The 15,318-nt window shown below is 37.6% G+C and overlaps 3 protein-coding genes across 4 annotated transcripts; 1 reads left to right on the top strand and 2 right to left on the bottom strand.

The window, feature by feature from the left end:
- Positions 1-662: 662 nt before the first annotated feature.
- LOC146168920 (uncharacterized) lies at positions 663-3,059 on the bottom strand. The gene is made up of 4 exons (XM_083382344.1): positions 2,949-3,059; positions 2,331-2,420; positions 2,008-2,114; positions 663-1,299 (listed from the first exon to the last, which is right to left on the bottom strand). The coding sequence occupies exons 1-4, from the start codon at positions 3,001-3,003 to the stop codon at positions 1,105-1,107; spliced, it is 447 nt and encodes a 148-aa protein (XP_083238470.1). The 5' UTR covers positions 3,004-3,059; the 3' UTR covers positions 663-1,104.
- A 2,054-nt stretch (positions 3,060-5,113) lies between these two features.
- Positions 5,114-9,459, top strand: LOC146168919 (sphingomyelin phosphodiesterase-like). The gene is made up of 11 exons (XM_083386312.1): positions 5,114-5,119; positions 5,699-5,833; positions 6,154-6,303; positions 6,474-6,647; positions 6,806-7,075; positions 7,609-7,887; positions 7,948-8,071; positions 8,142-8,271; positions 8,342-8,503; positions 8,605-8,831; positions 9,287-9,459. The coding sequence occupies exons 1-11, from the start codon at positions 5,114-5,116 to the stop codon at positions 9,457-9,459; spliced, it is 1,830 nt and encodes a 609-aa protein (XP_083242438.1).
- LOC146168918 (uncharacterized) lies at positions 9,408-13,272 on the bottom strand. 2 transcript variants are annotated; one of them, XM_083382333.1, is made up of 4 exons: positions 12,967-13,272; positions 12,532-12,618; positions 12,201-12,307; positions 9,408-10,143 (listed from the first exon to the last, which is right to left on the bottom strand). In XM_083382333.1, exons 1-4 carry the CDS (start codon positions 13,019-13,021, stop codon positions 9,946-9,948), a joined length of 447 nt encoding a protein of 148 aa, XP_083238459.1. In that variant the 5' UTR covers positions 13,022-13,272; the 3' UTR covers positions 9,408-9,945. The 2 variants fall into 2 exon arrangements, with proteins under 2 accessions (XP_083238459.1, XP_083238451.1); XM_083382325.1 differs by having other exon boundaries at positions 9,409-10,143; positions 12,529-12,618; positions 12,967-13,270.
- Between the last annotated feature and the right edge of the window lie 2,046 nt (positions 13,273-15,318).

The raw sequence follows: 15,318 nt of genomic DNA, 5'->3' as shown, positions 1-15,318 counted from the left end.
GATCCGTTTAATACCTTGCTGTGGGCGCTGTGGCTAAGCTGTTAAAACACGTAACCTTCAAGTCAACTCAAAAAATGATGTCGGTTTCAATCTTAGCGGAAACCAGCTTCAACAATTACAGTTTTAGCCCTGCACAAGCCCTTCCCAAAAAATACTAAAATTGTTATTTAGCCAATTGCCAAAAAAGCTCTATTTGTTATTTAGCCAATTGTCAGAAAATACTAAATTTGTTATACAGCCAATTGCCATTGTTTGTTCACAATATAAAACAATCCCGATACTGTGTGGAGGCTTATAGCATATTCACATAATATTATATAGCTTGGTGTGAAGAAACAAAAGTAAGCTCACCGAGAGACACTTTGATGTAGTGATGCGCATTTCTACTAGACAGTTTTTTTTTCAAGTTTAAATAAACGTTCTGATTTTTGGTAAAAAAGCGCTTTTATGATTAAAAAGAATTTGGTTCCTTTTAACGTAACTTGGCACGGGAAGAAGTTATAAGATAAAAATTGGCACGCCGGCATGTTTGAGTTGGACACCCCTGCAGTAGACCGACCAATGGATGGATTTTTTTGTATTGCAGGAAGTATTGTCGATTGCTGGTGCCCAGCTAATCCTTTGCAGTAGTTCGACTTTCTTCTTAACTTATGTTTCAAAAGTGTTCAATTTTTTTTATTGGCATTACGATTAAACCTGGCGAAAGCAAACAAAACAACTAGCACCGATTTACGACTACATACAGTCTCCATGTCGCATTGCAGCAAGTTATAAAGGTGTCTCATAGACAGTGGTGAGAACATTAAACTCATAAGAACGACACAAATTATAAAAGTTAGCAATGCGAGTGGAGCAAAATAAAGTCAAAAATGTTGTAGTTAACTTAAATATTAATATGGGCGGAAAATCGGGTAAATTAAAACTGACAATCATAATTAACAAACGGTAACTTTGTTTAACTTTAGAATTTTTCTGGCACAAGGTGCAAATGTTTAAATTGGTAATTTAATTGGTAAACCTGGCCTCTTATTTCAATTCGTCGTTTTCATCACAGGCTGTGTGCCTATTTTGGACACATTTTGGATATAAAATGTTATTGTCTTATCAATGTACCACCGTAACTGGAATCTTTGCATGATGGATGACATAGTCACTAACGGACCCTAAAATGGTACGTCTAAATTTTCCTTGGCCCCTTGTGCCCGTAACAATCAGGTTTGCTTCCAGCTCTTCTGCCATTCTTACAATCGCGTGTCCGGCTCCTTCATCTTTGGTGTTGACAACCACTTTCATTCCCCCCTGAACAATACAGCTGAAATAAGAATGCTTTATACTTTTAGTTGGCTTCAAATTAACGTTTACGCTATTTTTATCTGGTTCACTTTATTGAGATGTACAATAGAACTTTGCAACATTTAAAAGTGCCACTGTGTAGCATTTAGCCTACTTTTACGTCACTATACACGTGACCATTGTCCACTGACGTGTGACCGCCGCGCCTGGCGAATTGCCTTTTTCCGCTTTTGACGATTCATTCTACTATACTTGTCTTACTGATAGCGGCTTGAATCACCGCTCTGTTTATCGCTGTATTTCTGAGATTTGTGAATATACTCAACGAGCAACTATATACTGAGTGGATTGTCTTTTACTGAGTGGATTGTCAGAGATTAAAAATTTGTAAGAGACTTAGGCAGCCGTCGGCCCTCGTCTACAGGGTCAGCAGCCTTCTTATAGCTCCCTACGAACTCTCCACGCTTCAACTGTTCTTTAATTATCTTTCCTGAGGTGATGGAGTTCGAATTGCAACACTTTATTTCTTAAAACTCCTGAAAAAGCTGCAACACTAGTGCCCTGTTTTGAAGGCTTTGGTACAAAATATTGTACAACTGCCATATATCATAACTTAACACAACAACTTATAAAACAAGTAAAAAACAGTTTTACACTATATGTAGGAAACTACTTGTTGGGAACAAAACTTGTTTAGGAGTTACAGTAGCATACCCCATGATTTGCACACATTTCCTCCATTGTCTTTGTCATATCATCACATTTTTTCTTGTGTTCTCTAATCATAGCCTGAACTTCCTCGTGCATTGCATCCGGCACCCCTGCATTTTAATATATGTACGTCACTATGTAATACACAGAAACACATAAATGTTGAATTAAAAAATTAAATGTTGGCATACCATATTAGCTTAAGGCCTGGCCTGTGTTACCAACTATGGTGTGAATCTGTTACAATGTCCGAGTTAATGGTTCCATGATTTTCATCATATGAGAATACCCTAAATATAAAAATCACTAGCAAAACCTTAACATACCTCCAAATAGCGCACCAGGTATATTTGGCTTGTCAACATGGCAGTAAACGATGAGTTCAATGCATTCCTTGTGAATGTTTTTTAAGTACCCTAAAACACAAAAATTAACTTACTTCATTTTTTATTATAATCTTCTAATATATATTTATAAATTGTCATCTGCCATTTCTTATGTCAGCACTTGTTTACATTGTTTGGCAGAAAATATGTTGTTGAAGTTATTTAGGCTGTATTACTATTAATAAATTCAATGTTATGCATCCTTCAGGAATTATTATTCACAAAACATTCAGACCCATTACAAAATGGATGATCTAACAAAACAAAATATTAATTCGATACAGCTAGAATGCTTGTTGGTGCCTGTTGGTGCCTGTTTACAAAGGCTATCATCCTACTTGGCCTTGTAACTAACAGCACCCAAACCCTCATTACAATACCAAAGGGGAGCACGTAGCTCGAAATTTCATTGTCTAATATATCCGGAAGTAATAAGATATCGATCATTCTGACAAATAAACTTTATTTTCCGAAGTGCATTGCATCCGCAACACATGGTATAAAGTTAATCAACAAATGCAAATATTGTACGTGTAAGCTGATATAAACGCTACTCACAATCGAACGCCTTGTCTGCAGCTGCGCTTCCGTCGTATGCCAGTAGAACTTTCATTTTTTTATTGCAATTATTTTCAAACAACGTAAAACTTAAAATGACACCTTACACCTGTAGAAACAAGTATGGAAATATAGCTTGCGAAGCAACTTTTCTAAAGTTTCATCAAAAGTTGAACATTTACCAATTTGCTGCAATGACTTTGGCATCGCGACGAGCCAACATCGGCTAGACTTGGTGGTTAATATATAACACAAAAAACAAATTACCAACAAAGCATTTAAGCAAACGTATTAAAGTTTAACTATTTTACTTAGCTACACAGCACTTAATTCAAGGCCAGGGCATTTGAAGCAAACCGCACACACAAAATACTTCTCGCTAACAATGCCGATTGTCCTCGCTTTTATAGCGTTCTCAAGGAAACGTACACGAGTAAAATGGCACGTACGCAGTGCGTAGTCACATATGAAAAACAAAAACAAGGCGCAAACGAGCGTAACCAGAAGTGCGAGCTGCGCCTCTCTCGTACTACCTTAAAATCCGCTTATAATGTTAGAACCAAAATTTTCAGAATGACTAACGCAGTCGACGCTACTCATTTCTGACTGTATGACATTGAACTTGGGTCAATTAGCAAGCCGTAACAGGCAATGTGGGTTCGAACAAATCGTAGTTAAATCATAATCCTATCAACAGGATCGGATCCAGGGGGTCATTGAGCCATGTCCCCCTCAAACTATATTTTTGCCAACTTTAACTTTCTAAGCGAAATTTAGTTTTTGTGAAATATTCTTTGAATTTAATACTATGTTTTGCCAATTTCAAGGCAATCTTTTAAGCGCCTCGTATCACCTTTTCTATGCGTTTAATTAAAGCCTAGCACTGCGTGAACTCATACTCTATCTGTACACAGAAGACAAATTCTTATGCTATATGTATAATACGAACTAACAAATGATAGAAACATATTGATTAAATGACTGTTGTATTATAACAGAAAACAGGCTAAATGAGCATACATTTTTAGAACATAGCAACATGTCTGACAAAATAACTGTTTCTTGCTTAGAATATCAAATGCAATTGCTGCTTTACGAATACACAATAGTAACATGGGAAATATAATAACATTCTAGGATTTTGTAGGCATGTCGAATTGAACAGCCGACTACGCCAAACCTTGTAAGTGCTTACCACCTTAAAATACACTTCAAAACTTTAAACAACTTCAGTCCGCACAAAGCATGACGCAATTCAGTGCCGACAACAGCAGCTGATGCGCGAAACGCGAAGTCAGCCAAACCAAAAGACTTTTACTGTCATAACTGGATATATTAATGATACTTTAAAGTGCGGATTCTGATGTAACAAAATGAACTTTTACATAACAAAGAAAAACAAATAAAATTTAACGTAGGAATGGCGTCAACCGTGCGACTTTAGCGTTCGTGGCCAGCCGATTGTGCTTGAAGTTAAACTAATTTAAATATGATCAACAAAACAGCTGAAAAAAGTACCAAATTTACAAAAAACAAAAAACACGTAATCATACATTATTACCCTTCTTACAATTTGACATATTATGTTTTTTTTGTCACTCCGGCGCAATACCTTTTATTTAACCAGCTATGATACCCAAAATTATTCTGGCGTGTTACGCTACATAAGTCGAGTCCCCCAAGAATACTCTTTTTTTGTAGTTCCGTAACCCTCTATTAAGTCTAAGCCTATACGCCGCAATATTGTGACCAAAATAACAGCTATATGAAGACAATATTATCTTGAATATACTGTGGGACATATTAATATAAAAGATCAGGGGCATAAACAACATTTGTCCAAATTAATTTGGTTAAAAGGCTCAAGTAAAAAGTAATACGACTTCGCTCAGCCTAAAAAGGTCATAGCAACAGTGATCTGATAAGCAATATTAGATAAACGTAGAATACGCAACGTTTGACTTGGTAACCAGAGAATTGTTGCGCGGGAAGCAAGGCGGAACATTATCTCGACTATTAAAAAACCAAAACAAATAAATAAATAAAACGCCGCAAAACATATAAAAATGCAAGATTCTACCAGTCTGCCACCAGAATGGAACTTACAATAAAATGAGTAGACAGCATCAATATTAAAATTAACTATACAAAACTTAAAGAATAACATGCAGGTAAACAATATACAATAATATTTACATTAAAGTTCCGTGCCCCCTAGACTCCTAAAGCAAAGGCGGTTAACTCGCTCAGGTCAACGTACATACTTTTATTTGACCAGCCATGACCGCCGAAATTATTCAGGCGTGCAGCGTTAGGCTACGGTTTCTTGGTTATCGCTGTTGCGAGTTACAAAACCACCCTTTCGTCTTTGATTGTTATTATCCACTACAAGTGACCAATCCACGCTTTGGGTAAATTGGATGGCACAATCAAGTTACATTCTCCGCTTACGGCACCACGTTTTGCCACAACTCCCAATTTTAGCATCACTAAAAGTAATTACGGCCTATAAAGCACAGGGTGCTTAACTGCAAGCTCCCAAGTTTCAATTTGACACCTAAGAAGTTTGTCGTGAAGGTTTTGAGTTTTTTATTTGCAATGAGCCGGCTTTATTTTCTCGTGTTTTGGTTATTCGTAGTTGGAGTTTGTCCTTACCGCCTGACTCAACCAGAAAAGGCAAGTGTTAGTACTTACAATAATGTGTGAACTTTTGTTGTGAGCGCATAAACTAAAGTTTTACTTTGGTGTAGAAGGATGTTGTTCGAACCTTTGAGCGGAATGACAGCTTGCAAATGTTGCATTCAATCCAAAAACACATTGAATACACTGTAAACGAACACTTGCTGATAAACTCTACGGACTCGAGCAAAGTTCATGACCAAGAGGTAAGCGCCGTAGCGCCATTCCTTGAACCCTTTTTTGTTCGTTAGATAAAAACACTCCTATAGTGCACTATTTGACTTGTAGACAAAGGCTGTCGCATAACGGTTAAAAAGAAAAATACACTACCACTTGTATCGCTGTTATATATATTATATATAAATATATATCCATTTCCGCAAAAACTGCACTTCAAAATTCACGTTTTTGCTTTGCTGTTTGACGTAACTGTTTTGTTTTTCAACTACAGCGACGACCTCATATCGACCGCAATACTGTCTGTCGCCTAAAGTGTGCCACGTGTGTCCTTTTGGTCAATTACCAGATGGAAAATCTTCGAAAAAACGAGGTTGATTCCAAGGAAGTCATTCGCTGGCTAATAAAGAACTGCAAGGAGATGCAGCTAGAAACACCGCGTATTTGTGAAGGAGCTCTAGGCTTATTTGGTGACGAAGTCTTAGAAGTTCTGACACAAGTGAGCAACTTTTCAACTTCAAGCCGTTTGTTTTGCAAATCTTCAATTACAGCATTGTAGAAGTATTTGTGTTCTTGTAATCCCAGGGCTTTGTGGCAAAATCAAAACCACGATAATAATTAAGTAAGTTTAAAATGGTAACACAATTCAATCAGTTTTCATTTGTTCAGGTTAATATGACAGCGCGGGAGATCTGCGGAATAACGATACCGGACTGCTGTCCCATTTTTGACATTGTGAGTGACGTTTCGCAATGGAAAATTCATATCTCCCCAAGAGCCACACCAATGGCCAGGTCTGGGGTGAAACCGCATCCAAAGTACTCTAAATCAAAAAAATTAAAGGTATGAATATGCAGAATGGAGCAATAATAAGGCGTGAATGAAATGCCATTGGTTGTCACTTAAACTCTATAAATACAAGATTTACCGTTTTGATCATAAGTGCTTCAACAAAATCTACAATTTTGTTTTAACAAAACTTTAATTAATAATGCACGAAGGTTGTCCACCTTACCGATATTCACCTGGATACCGTATACAAAGCTGGCTCCACGGCTAACTGTGACGAACCCCTTTGCTGCCATGGCGACAGTCCGGTGGCCCGGGGTGCCATAGTTGAACCGATGGATCCCCAAAACCCGAAGCAGGCTGTTCCCGTGGTTGAGAAGTCTATTGCGGGAAAGTGGGGTGACTATAGATTTTGCGACCTTCCCTACTGGACGCTTGTTGACATGCTCGATTCCATAAAAATACAGGTGACTATTTTAGATGTTTTTTGTAGTTCAGCGAAGTGGTGTACTGCTCTTTATGGAACTAAACACAGACTGCTAGTGAAAACTGCGGACATTTTGCTGATATTCTAGTTTCCGCACTTTTGTAAAAATGTTTAACAAACCAACAGAGCTAACACAATCCGGCGACAGTCTCCCCCCTTTAATAAATGATAAAACAAATTAAATAAATTAAATCTCCTCCTTTTAAATTTGGAGTTTGAAAGCAATTGTTGTATATGTTTATACTCCTGGTAAAACTATACCCATGTCAAAAAATTGTTTTATGTTAATAAATATACAAAATTTATTAAAACATTTATTAAAACATTTACCTTCAACCACAGTTATCAAGTCCAGTATGTTTATTTTCGGTAACAATAAATTTAAATAAATACGTCAAAATCGTTCTTTCCTTTTTAGGGCTTAATTTTAACTAACAGTCTTTGCAACAACATTGGTTCCAAATTTTAAGTTCACCTAAAAACAAAATTGATTTTTAAAGCCTTACGCCATGATTGTTTTTTTTACAGAATCCAGATTACATACTATGGACGGGAGATTTGCCCGCCCACAACGTGTGGTCGCAAACGAGGGAACAGGCGATTGAACTCCAGCTCGGCCTAACCGATTTGCTATTAACGTTTTTTCCAAAGCTAAAAATTTATCCGGCGGTGGGCAACCACGATAGCTATCCTTCGAACAACTTTCCATCTGCAGGTGTGCCCACGGAAGAAAAGTACTCTAGCGATTGGTTTTACGAAGTTTTGGCAGACGCGTGGTCCCCATGGCTGGACGAGGAAGCTTTGGACGTATTGAAATTCCCTTTTCGCACGTTTTGCGTTTAATTTTAACATTTGTTTCGTTTTCAGACTGTAAAGAAAGGTGGATTTTATACCATGTTGGTCGAGCCTGGCTTTAGAATCGTGTCACTAAACACCAACTTTTGTTACACTGAAAACTGGTGGATCTGGATACACCCAGAGGACCCTTCAGGTACTTGCATATTAATAACCGCATCAAAAAATAAATGTAATGCGACATTCTGACAACATCCGATCTGCAGGTATGCTTGCCTGGTTTGTCAGGGTTCTAGAACAAGCTGAAGCTAACGAAGAGCATGTCCATGTAATTGGCCACGTTCCGCCGGGCAAGTCTCCTGATTGTCAGCTAAGCTGGAGCCGAAACTATTATCGGTAAGCCCCAATGTTGCAGTTTGAATGTCGTTAGCAAATTATTCACTTAATACCATGATTTTCTCTTAAGAATAATGGAACGTTTTCATAACACCATAAGCGCGCAGTTTTTTGGACACACCCACTTTGACGAGGTTTTGATTTACTATGCAAGCGATACTCGTCAGCCAATATCCGTGGCCTACCTTGGTCCTAGCGCAACTCCTTATTCCATGCTAAACCCCGCCTACAGGTAACTTCTGGGCCTTGTGTTGCAACTTTTTAACTTAAATTTATAGGTCCTGGCATTTTTAACTGAATTTAGCAATATGATTGGGCTGTTTTTGTTTTTAGGGTTTACAATATAAAGAGTTCCGAATTAGATTCTCATTGGCGTGTTGCCGATCATCAGACGTATATGCTAAACTTGGCGGATGCTAACTTGACAAACAAGACCCTGTGGACGCACGAGTATAGCGCACTTGCTTCTTACCGGTTAAATGATCTCAGTCATAATAGCTTAGATAAAATGGTCCAAGAATGGCTGCAATATATCAGCAACGGAAATGAAACACGACAAAGTAAGTTTTTTTTATTTAATAATGTTTTACATAACTGGTGCTTAACTTTTGCTAACCCCGTCGAACCACTATTGTGTTTTGAAAGCTTTCTTCTAACCCCTATTGTTTTGCCAGGATTTTTATTTTTGGCCATCAGAAAATTTTCAGGGATAAAGTTACGTCATATGTGACGTCCTAAAACAATTAACGAAACCCGGTATAATTATTTTTTTATTCTGCGTTTGAATGGTTTAAATCGGCAAAACTTTCAGTCCAAGAGGGTACGCTGACGCGCATAAGACATTCGCTGTGTGGTAATGTTTCAGAGGACGTTCCTTTCCTTTTAGTCACTTAGTGGCATACGAATGTCCATTTTTTACAGAAACCGCGTTAAAATGTAGCATTTGGAAATTGTGTTGCTTTATTATTATACTACAAACGCTAGCACACTTTTTTTTAATTCTTATTTATTCTAGTGCCTTCGACTTTACGCAACTACATCCGGTATTTTATACGAAATGATCAACTAACCCTGGATGATTTGCCTTACATTCTGCCTTGCAAGGCCGTCGGTGATTGTGTTACTTTTATCATTTGCGGCGTTGTAAAAAATTATTCGTTCAAACCTTGCGCAGACAGTGGTTGGTAATAAAAAAAACTTTATTTGCATTTCAATTGGTGTTTATGGCAGTCATAATTGTTTTGTTAAAATTTTAATGTTGCACGATTGTCTCAAAGCAATAATCAAAACAAACAAACAAGCAATTATAATAATTTAGACTGTCGAGACTCGAGACTATTAAAATCTAGAAGCGGCTTGTTTTATAAATCTTTTGTGTAGAAAAATTCAGTTTGAGCGCACTTCTATCAGTTAGAGGAGTTAAAATTTAGTCACGAGTAGTTAATTTTACAAATCGAGTTCAATTGGCATATTAATGTTCACAGATATACTGGTCAAACATCATAGGATTTATCAAAATTCTCATAAAAGCGAAAAATTTTGAGAAACTTTTGTTCAAAACACGATGTTAATTTGCATAATGGTATCAAATAACAATTTTGCACTTTTTGGAGAGAACCTTCTTAACAACTTGATCGATTTCTTTGCCGCGATTTGTCCATATTTCATAGTTTCTTAGCAATGCACCACTGTAACTGGTACCTTTGCATGATGGATGACGTAGTCACTTACGGACCCTAAAATGGTACGTCTAAATTTCCCCTGGCCTCTGGTGCCACTAATAATAAGGTTCGCTTCAACTTCTTCTGCCATTCTTACAATAGCGTGTCCGGCTCCCTCATCTCGGGTGTCTAAAATTACTTTGATTCCCTCCTATTGATAAAATAAATGTTTATTGACTTAAATTTTGTTAAAAAATTGTCTTTCGCGTATTGCACTGCTTTAACTTTATTGTTCCATGCAAATACAAGATAGAAAGATATATTATATTATATCGATATGAAACCGATACACAGAATTGATTACTATATCGTGTACCCAAGTAAATGTTATAATTTATTGAAATAACTCCCGGTTTACTTTCATTTAAGGAAGCACCACAGTCTACCTAGTGCAGTGGTTTCCAACCTTTTTGTTGTCACCAGGGGCGGATCTAGGGGGGGAGGCGATATGGCCATGCCCCCCCAAACTAAAAAAGATGTACATTTTTTTTACTTAATAGGCAGCTTATTTTCGCGGTTCCTTAGGAAGTATGGCCTATTTTCGCCAAAATAAGACATATTTTTAAGCTTGGTAGTGGTGTACGAGCTTATGGCGCCATATAATAAATATTTCACAAAAAATTTAAAATTCGTTTCGCGCACTCGCGCAAAGCGGCGTTTTTCAGATTTGCAGAGAAGGCTTAAGTGACCGTACGCTGACCTCGACTATATAATAACTAACTTAAATCCAAGTCCAATTAAAAACTTTTTTGTTGTTAATGCAAATCTGTTTTAGAACCAGCCTGCCAATATACTTCATCCGGCCCGCCGCCTCTTTGACAAATTAGACACGAGTCCATTTTAAATACTTTTTGACTATTTTAAGTGTGTAAATGCGAAAAATTTTCGCGCTTCGCGCTAATAATCTTTATACATCCAGTGTCTTTACGTTTTGATGCTCTTTTTGAACTAGATCAGCGCTTCTTCACTGTTTCGCCGTGAAAAGAAGTGCGTCGCGGACAAACGGAAAACGTATTCAAACATAATCGACAAATATTTTTTACCCATTTTTTTTTACCCATGTAAACGCGTTATTTTACAGGAGTTAGTTTATTCGTCCAGCCGATGTTATTTTTACCTGAATTATGACGTCACGCAATGGTATACTTTTGTGACGTCATATCTGAAAAAATTGTGACGTCATATCTGAAAAAAATCCATGGCCCTCCCCAAACTGAAATCCTAGATCCGCGCCTGGTTGTCACGGACCCCTTTAGGCGAATTATTTATTCTGCGGACCCCTTACCCCTTCCTAAATTTTGACTGAAACTCAATTAACATACTATTGACTATTGTGATATTCAAATTGTTGTTGAAAAAAGAACGAACGAAAAAAAGTTGAATACATCATTGGCATAAAAGTTAAATAAACAATTGACATGAAATAAAGAAACTAGAAAAAAGTGGGGAAAATATATAAATAAAGACAAGATAGGCTGGCGACCAACCCCTCACATCTGCAAAGCAGGGGAAGAGGGCCAAAGGTTTTTAGCGGGAGTTGCGCCTCGCACTGTTAGGACTTCCCAAGCGGTTTTCCTCGCGGATATAAATTAAAAAAAGGTGACCGCCATGCCTTCAACGTTCTCTGCCTTATTCCTCATATCTATTTAACTACATCCTGGTGTTTTCGTTCAAATATTGACTATAACTATGTATACCACTCACCTATATGCTTACCGGTACATATCTACTGGCCTAACAGACAGTACAGCGTAGTCTCCAACTGCAAGCAGTGGTGTCGCTACCGCCAATATGAGGTAAACTATGGTTGCACCGCATGATTTCTATTACGTAATAGATAGCCAACCCTGATTTGACTGTAATCGACATGTGTTGTGGTAAATGTAGTATTGTAGTGTAAGGTCAATGTACAGCATAGATTTATTTGAATGCATAGCAGTACAGTTCATTCTTGCGGGCTTGAGCTTGACACATGTGCAATTAAAGAGAGAAATGAAAGTAAAAAGATCGCTTTTCGTTTTTTCCCAAAAATTCATTAAGGTAATCACGGACCCCCAAATGCTTTCTCACGGACCCCCAAGGGATCCGTGGACCCCCAGGTTGGGAACCACTGACCTAGTGGATGGATGCCCTGGTTTGAAATGTTTTTTTGTCGTTAATTAAATATATTGAAAAATCAAATCATTATACACGAGTTTAGCAACCTACCCCATGTTGTCTACACTTTTCTTCTATGCTGTGTTTCATGTTTTCACATTTCTTTTTGTGATCTTTGATCATCGCTTGGATTTCCTCGTGCATTAAGACTGGCACTCCTGTAATTTAACAATCTTTAAAAAAAGGCTTTCTGTGTTGCGTAAAAGTCAACTTTTACTTTCTAAAAGAAATTTGTTTTGAAGTTAACATTCGGACATACTTGACAATTTTGTCTTATTTTCTTAAAAAATTATAAAAAATACGTTAAACACAATTGCAAAATCATGACAATAATTAAGTTATTCAAACCCTACTCGTGATAATAAAAACTTTAACAAACCACCGTATATTGAAGATGGCAAATCCGGACGGTCCACATGGCTGTAGACGGTTAGTTTGTTGGATTCCTTGTGAAGGTGTTCAAAATACCCTGTGATACACAAACACTCACAATATATTTCAAGTTTACGTTATCTTATAGGATTTATATCCAATTTAACTCCTGTGCAAATAACGTGTATCTAAATTTTCTAGCGGCATGTTATATCTGTCGCTACCAAATGACTAATCCCGTATCATATCAGCACATTTTTTTCACGAATGTTCGCTGCAAATGTTAACCTGTTTACTTTAAAAAAAGTTGAACGCATTCCATATTTGCCTGAATTGACTTAATATACCAAGCAGCAATCAAGCACATAATACCTTCGGGCTAGCCCAATTCACAGTGGTTTAATTCAATAACAGAAACAACAGACATACGCAAAATGTTACTTACAATCGAAAGCCTTATCTGCATTTGCACTTCCGTCGTATGCTATTAACACTTTCATTTTTCGTTTACAACTTTTTTAAAACCAAGTTAAACTTAAAAAGACACCTCGCTTGTACCTGGAAATAAGTGCGGAAATATAGCTTGCTAAGCAACACGCTAAATAGGTTAGAAAAGTTAATTATTAACGAGTAAGCTGCCTCGACATTGATGTTGTGTCAGGCAGTGTCAGGCTTCGCTTTGCAGTACTAAATAGAGAAAATATGAAACCTAACAAACCTTCTGCCGGTTCAAATCATAAATCTATATAGCCCATCTACAATTAATGCACTTACAAACTGCAGACGCGACACATATCTGGTCAACAATTCAGATTGTTCCCGCTTTTAAAGCACTTATAGGAAACACTCGTGAGCAATACTGCACGTACGCATCGGCTTGCCACGTCAACAATGCAATGTGAGAATTCGAAAACAAACAAGAGAGATTTTGCTCGAACCGCCTGTCATGTGATACGGTCACACAAGGTTAGACAATTGCAAAACTCTGCAAAACATAGCCTACGTTAAATGTGGTGTATATAATATATTGTCTTTACTAACGGTTCGCAACAGTACGCGTTACTATACCAAGGGGTATCAATTGGTTGGCACACCTATCAACGTTAGAATTGATTGATTTAAAATATCCTTTGGTAATTGCGTACAAGGAGACTGGACAACATTAAGTTGCACGCAGCACGCGAAAGTAAAAAGTGATGCGTTGTACAAATTTTCTCACAAACCACGTTCTCTAGCTTTGCCTTGTTGGGCTGTATCACGGAATTCGTCTGGTTTCTTTGGTGTTGACGACCGCATGAATGAGACAAAACCGCATGAATGGGCCACACCCCCAACACACCAGGTTCTCGCAACGCACGCCGAATAAATACTTAAGCACGGGTTTCACTTGCGTTTAGTCACGTACGCAAGGACCAAAGTCCATATTCAGTGATGGGATTCAGCCGGTTTGCATCTCAATACAGCCGTCTTAGGAAATTTTATGGGTTGAGACAGGCAGGGGCGGATTAAGGCGGGGGCTGAGGGAGCTGCAGCCCCAGGCCCACCAAGAAAAAACATTGTATGCTACTAGACATTTCACCACGGACGCCAGATTGTTGCAATACCTGAACATCGTGAAGTGGGAACATCTTGGTATCGATTATTTACTTCTGGAGGCATGCATTACCAGCTATAAATTCAAACGGCTTTGTACTAACTGCGTCCTTTTTTTGGTGTGAACAACCCAATCGTAAATAATAAAACGCGATTGGGTGTGCTATTCACCTTCATCAAAAATTCCTAATGGCGACAAATTTGCTTCAGGGTCTAATAATTTTGTTCAAACATTAAAGTCCCAATATCACGAATTCCAAGAAAGAGATGCAATATTATTAATGAAAATAAGTTCATGTATGCGTTTTCTAACATATCTGTTGTATTAAGGATGTATCTTTGTCTGATGATAACTATTTTTCAGTCCTTGAAAGAGTAAGGAACCAAACGCGTTCGTCTATGGACCAAAATAGGTTACATTCCTTAGCTCTACTCTTTAGGAAAAAATCGACAGCGATGAAGTTATCAACAGCTTTGCTTTATATAAAGCTAGAAAGCATTTCATTTGAATCTGTTTAACTAGTGAATAAAAAATGTTATTTTATGTTAATTCTGGTTGAAACAATAAACATAATAAAAATAGACCAATAGGCCTCTGACTGCCATTCAACCCCAGGTCCATGAAAACCTAAATCCGGCCCTGGAGACAGGGGTCGGAAACTTATGGCATGGCTCTTTTGATGAAAGAAATGGCTCTTTTAATGAAATAATCTTGCTTGCGGAAAAATCTAAGAGATTATTTCTTAGCATGATCTCAAAATAAAACTGCACGCGGCCACGGTCGTTTTCCTTACTTTATGTTTCCTTTTTTTTATTACAAATAGTAGCAAATTTTCGGCGCTTCGCTCGAATCCTATTTGTTTTAAGACTGTTATCCCGTTTGAAGGAATCTTCTAATATCCAAAAGGCCCTATTCTTTCAACAATACGTAATCAAAGTTTTGCAAACTTGGCTAATTCATTTTTGGTGCATAGTATGTTCAGTCCTTTAAATAAGAACAAAATAAACGGCTCTGCGCAATTTACTATATTTTGCCAACCTATAACTAGATGTTAAAAAGTATTATATGGCTCTCATGGAAATACAACCAAGAATATTTATCTGGCTCCCTTAGCTAAAAAGGTTCCCGATCCCTTGGATGAGCGAACCAGTTAGCATTACTGGTTGCTGTCAATGGATTTTTGCATGTTATCTGATACGCCAA

The sequence above is a fragment of the Ascidiella aspersa genome, chromosome 1, assembly GCF_963924565.1.
Source record: "Ascidiella aspersa chromosome 1, kaAscAspe10.2, whole genome shotgun sequence".
Taxonomy (NCBI): domain Eukaryota; kingdom Metazoa; phylum Chordata; class Ascidiacea; order Phlebobranchia; family Ascidiidae; genus Ascidiella; species Ascidiella aspersa.
Note: the sequence above shows the minus strand (reverse complement) of the source record. Positions and strands in the feature narration are given on the sequence as shown.

Excerpts from the sequence above, each read along its gene's own strand:
- LOC146168920 (XM_083382344.1), bottom strand. The coding sequence starts at position 3,003 with ATGAAAGTTCTACTGGCATACGACGGAAGCGCAGCTGCAGACAAGGCG. Across the intron at positions 2,115-2,330 it reads ACCTGGTGCGCTATTTGGAG|GGGTGCCGGATGCAATGCAC; the intron begins GTATGTTAAGGT and ends ATTAAAATGCAG. Across the intron at positions 1,300-2,007 it reads AAATGTGTGCAAATCATGGG|GGGGGAATGAAAGTGGTTGT; the intron begins GTATGCTACTGT and ends TGTATTGTTCAG.
- LOC146168918 (XM_083382325.1), bottom strand. The coding sequence starts at position 13,021 with ATGAAAGTGTTAATAGCATACGACGGAAGTGCAAATGCAGATAAGGCT. Across the intron at positions 12,308-12,528 it reads GCCATCTTCAATATACGGTG|GAGTGCCAGTCTTAATGCAC; the intron begins GTTTGTTAAAGT and ends GTTAAATTACAG. Across the intron at positions 10,144-12,200 it reads AAAAGTGTAGACAACATGGG|GAGGGAATCAAAGTAATTTT; the intron begins GTAGGTTGCTAA and ends TTTTATCAATAG.
- LOC146168919 (XM_083386312.1), top strand. Across the intron at positions 6,304-6,473 it reads TCTTAGAAGTTCTGACACAA|GTTAATATGACAGCGCGGGA; the intron begins GTGAGCAACTTT and ends TCATTTGTTCAG. Across the intron at positions 8,504-8,604 it reads ATGCTAAACCCCGCCTACAG|GGTTTACAATATAAAGAGTT; the intron begins GTAACTTCTGGG and ends TTTTGTTTTTAG.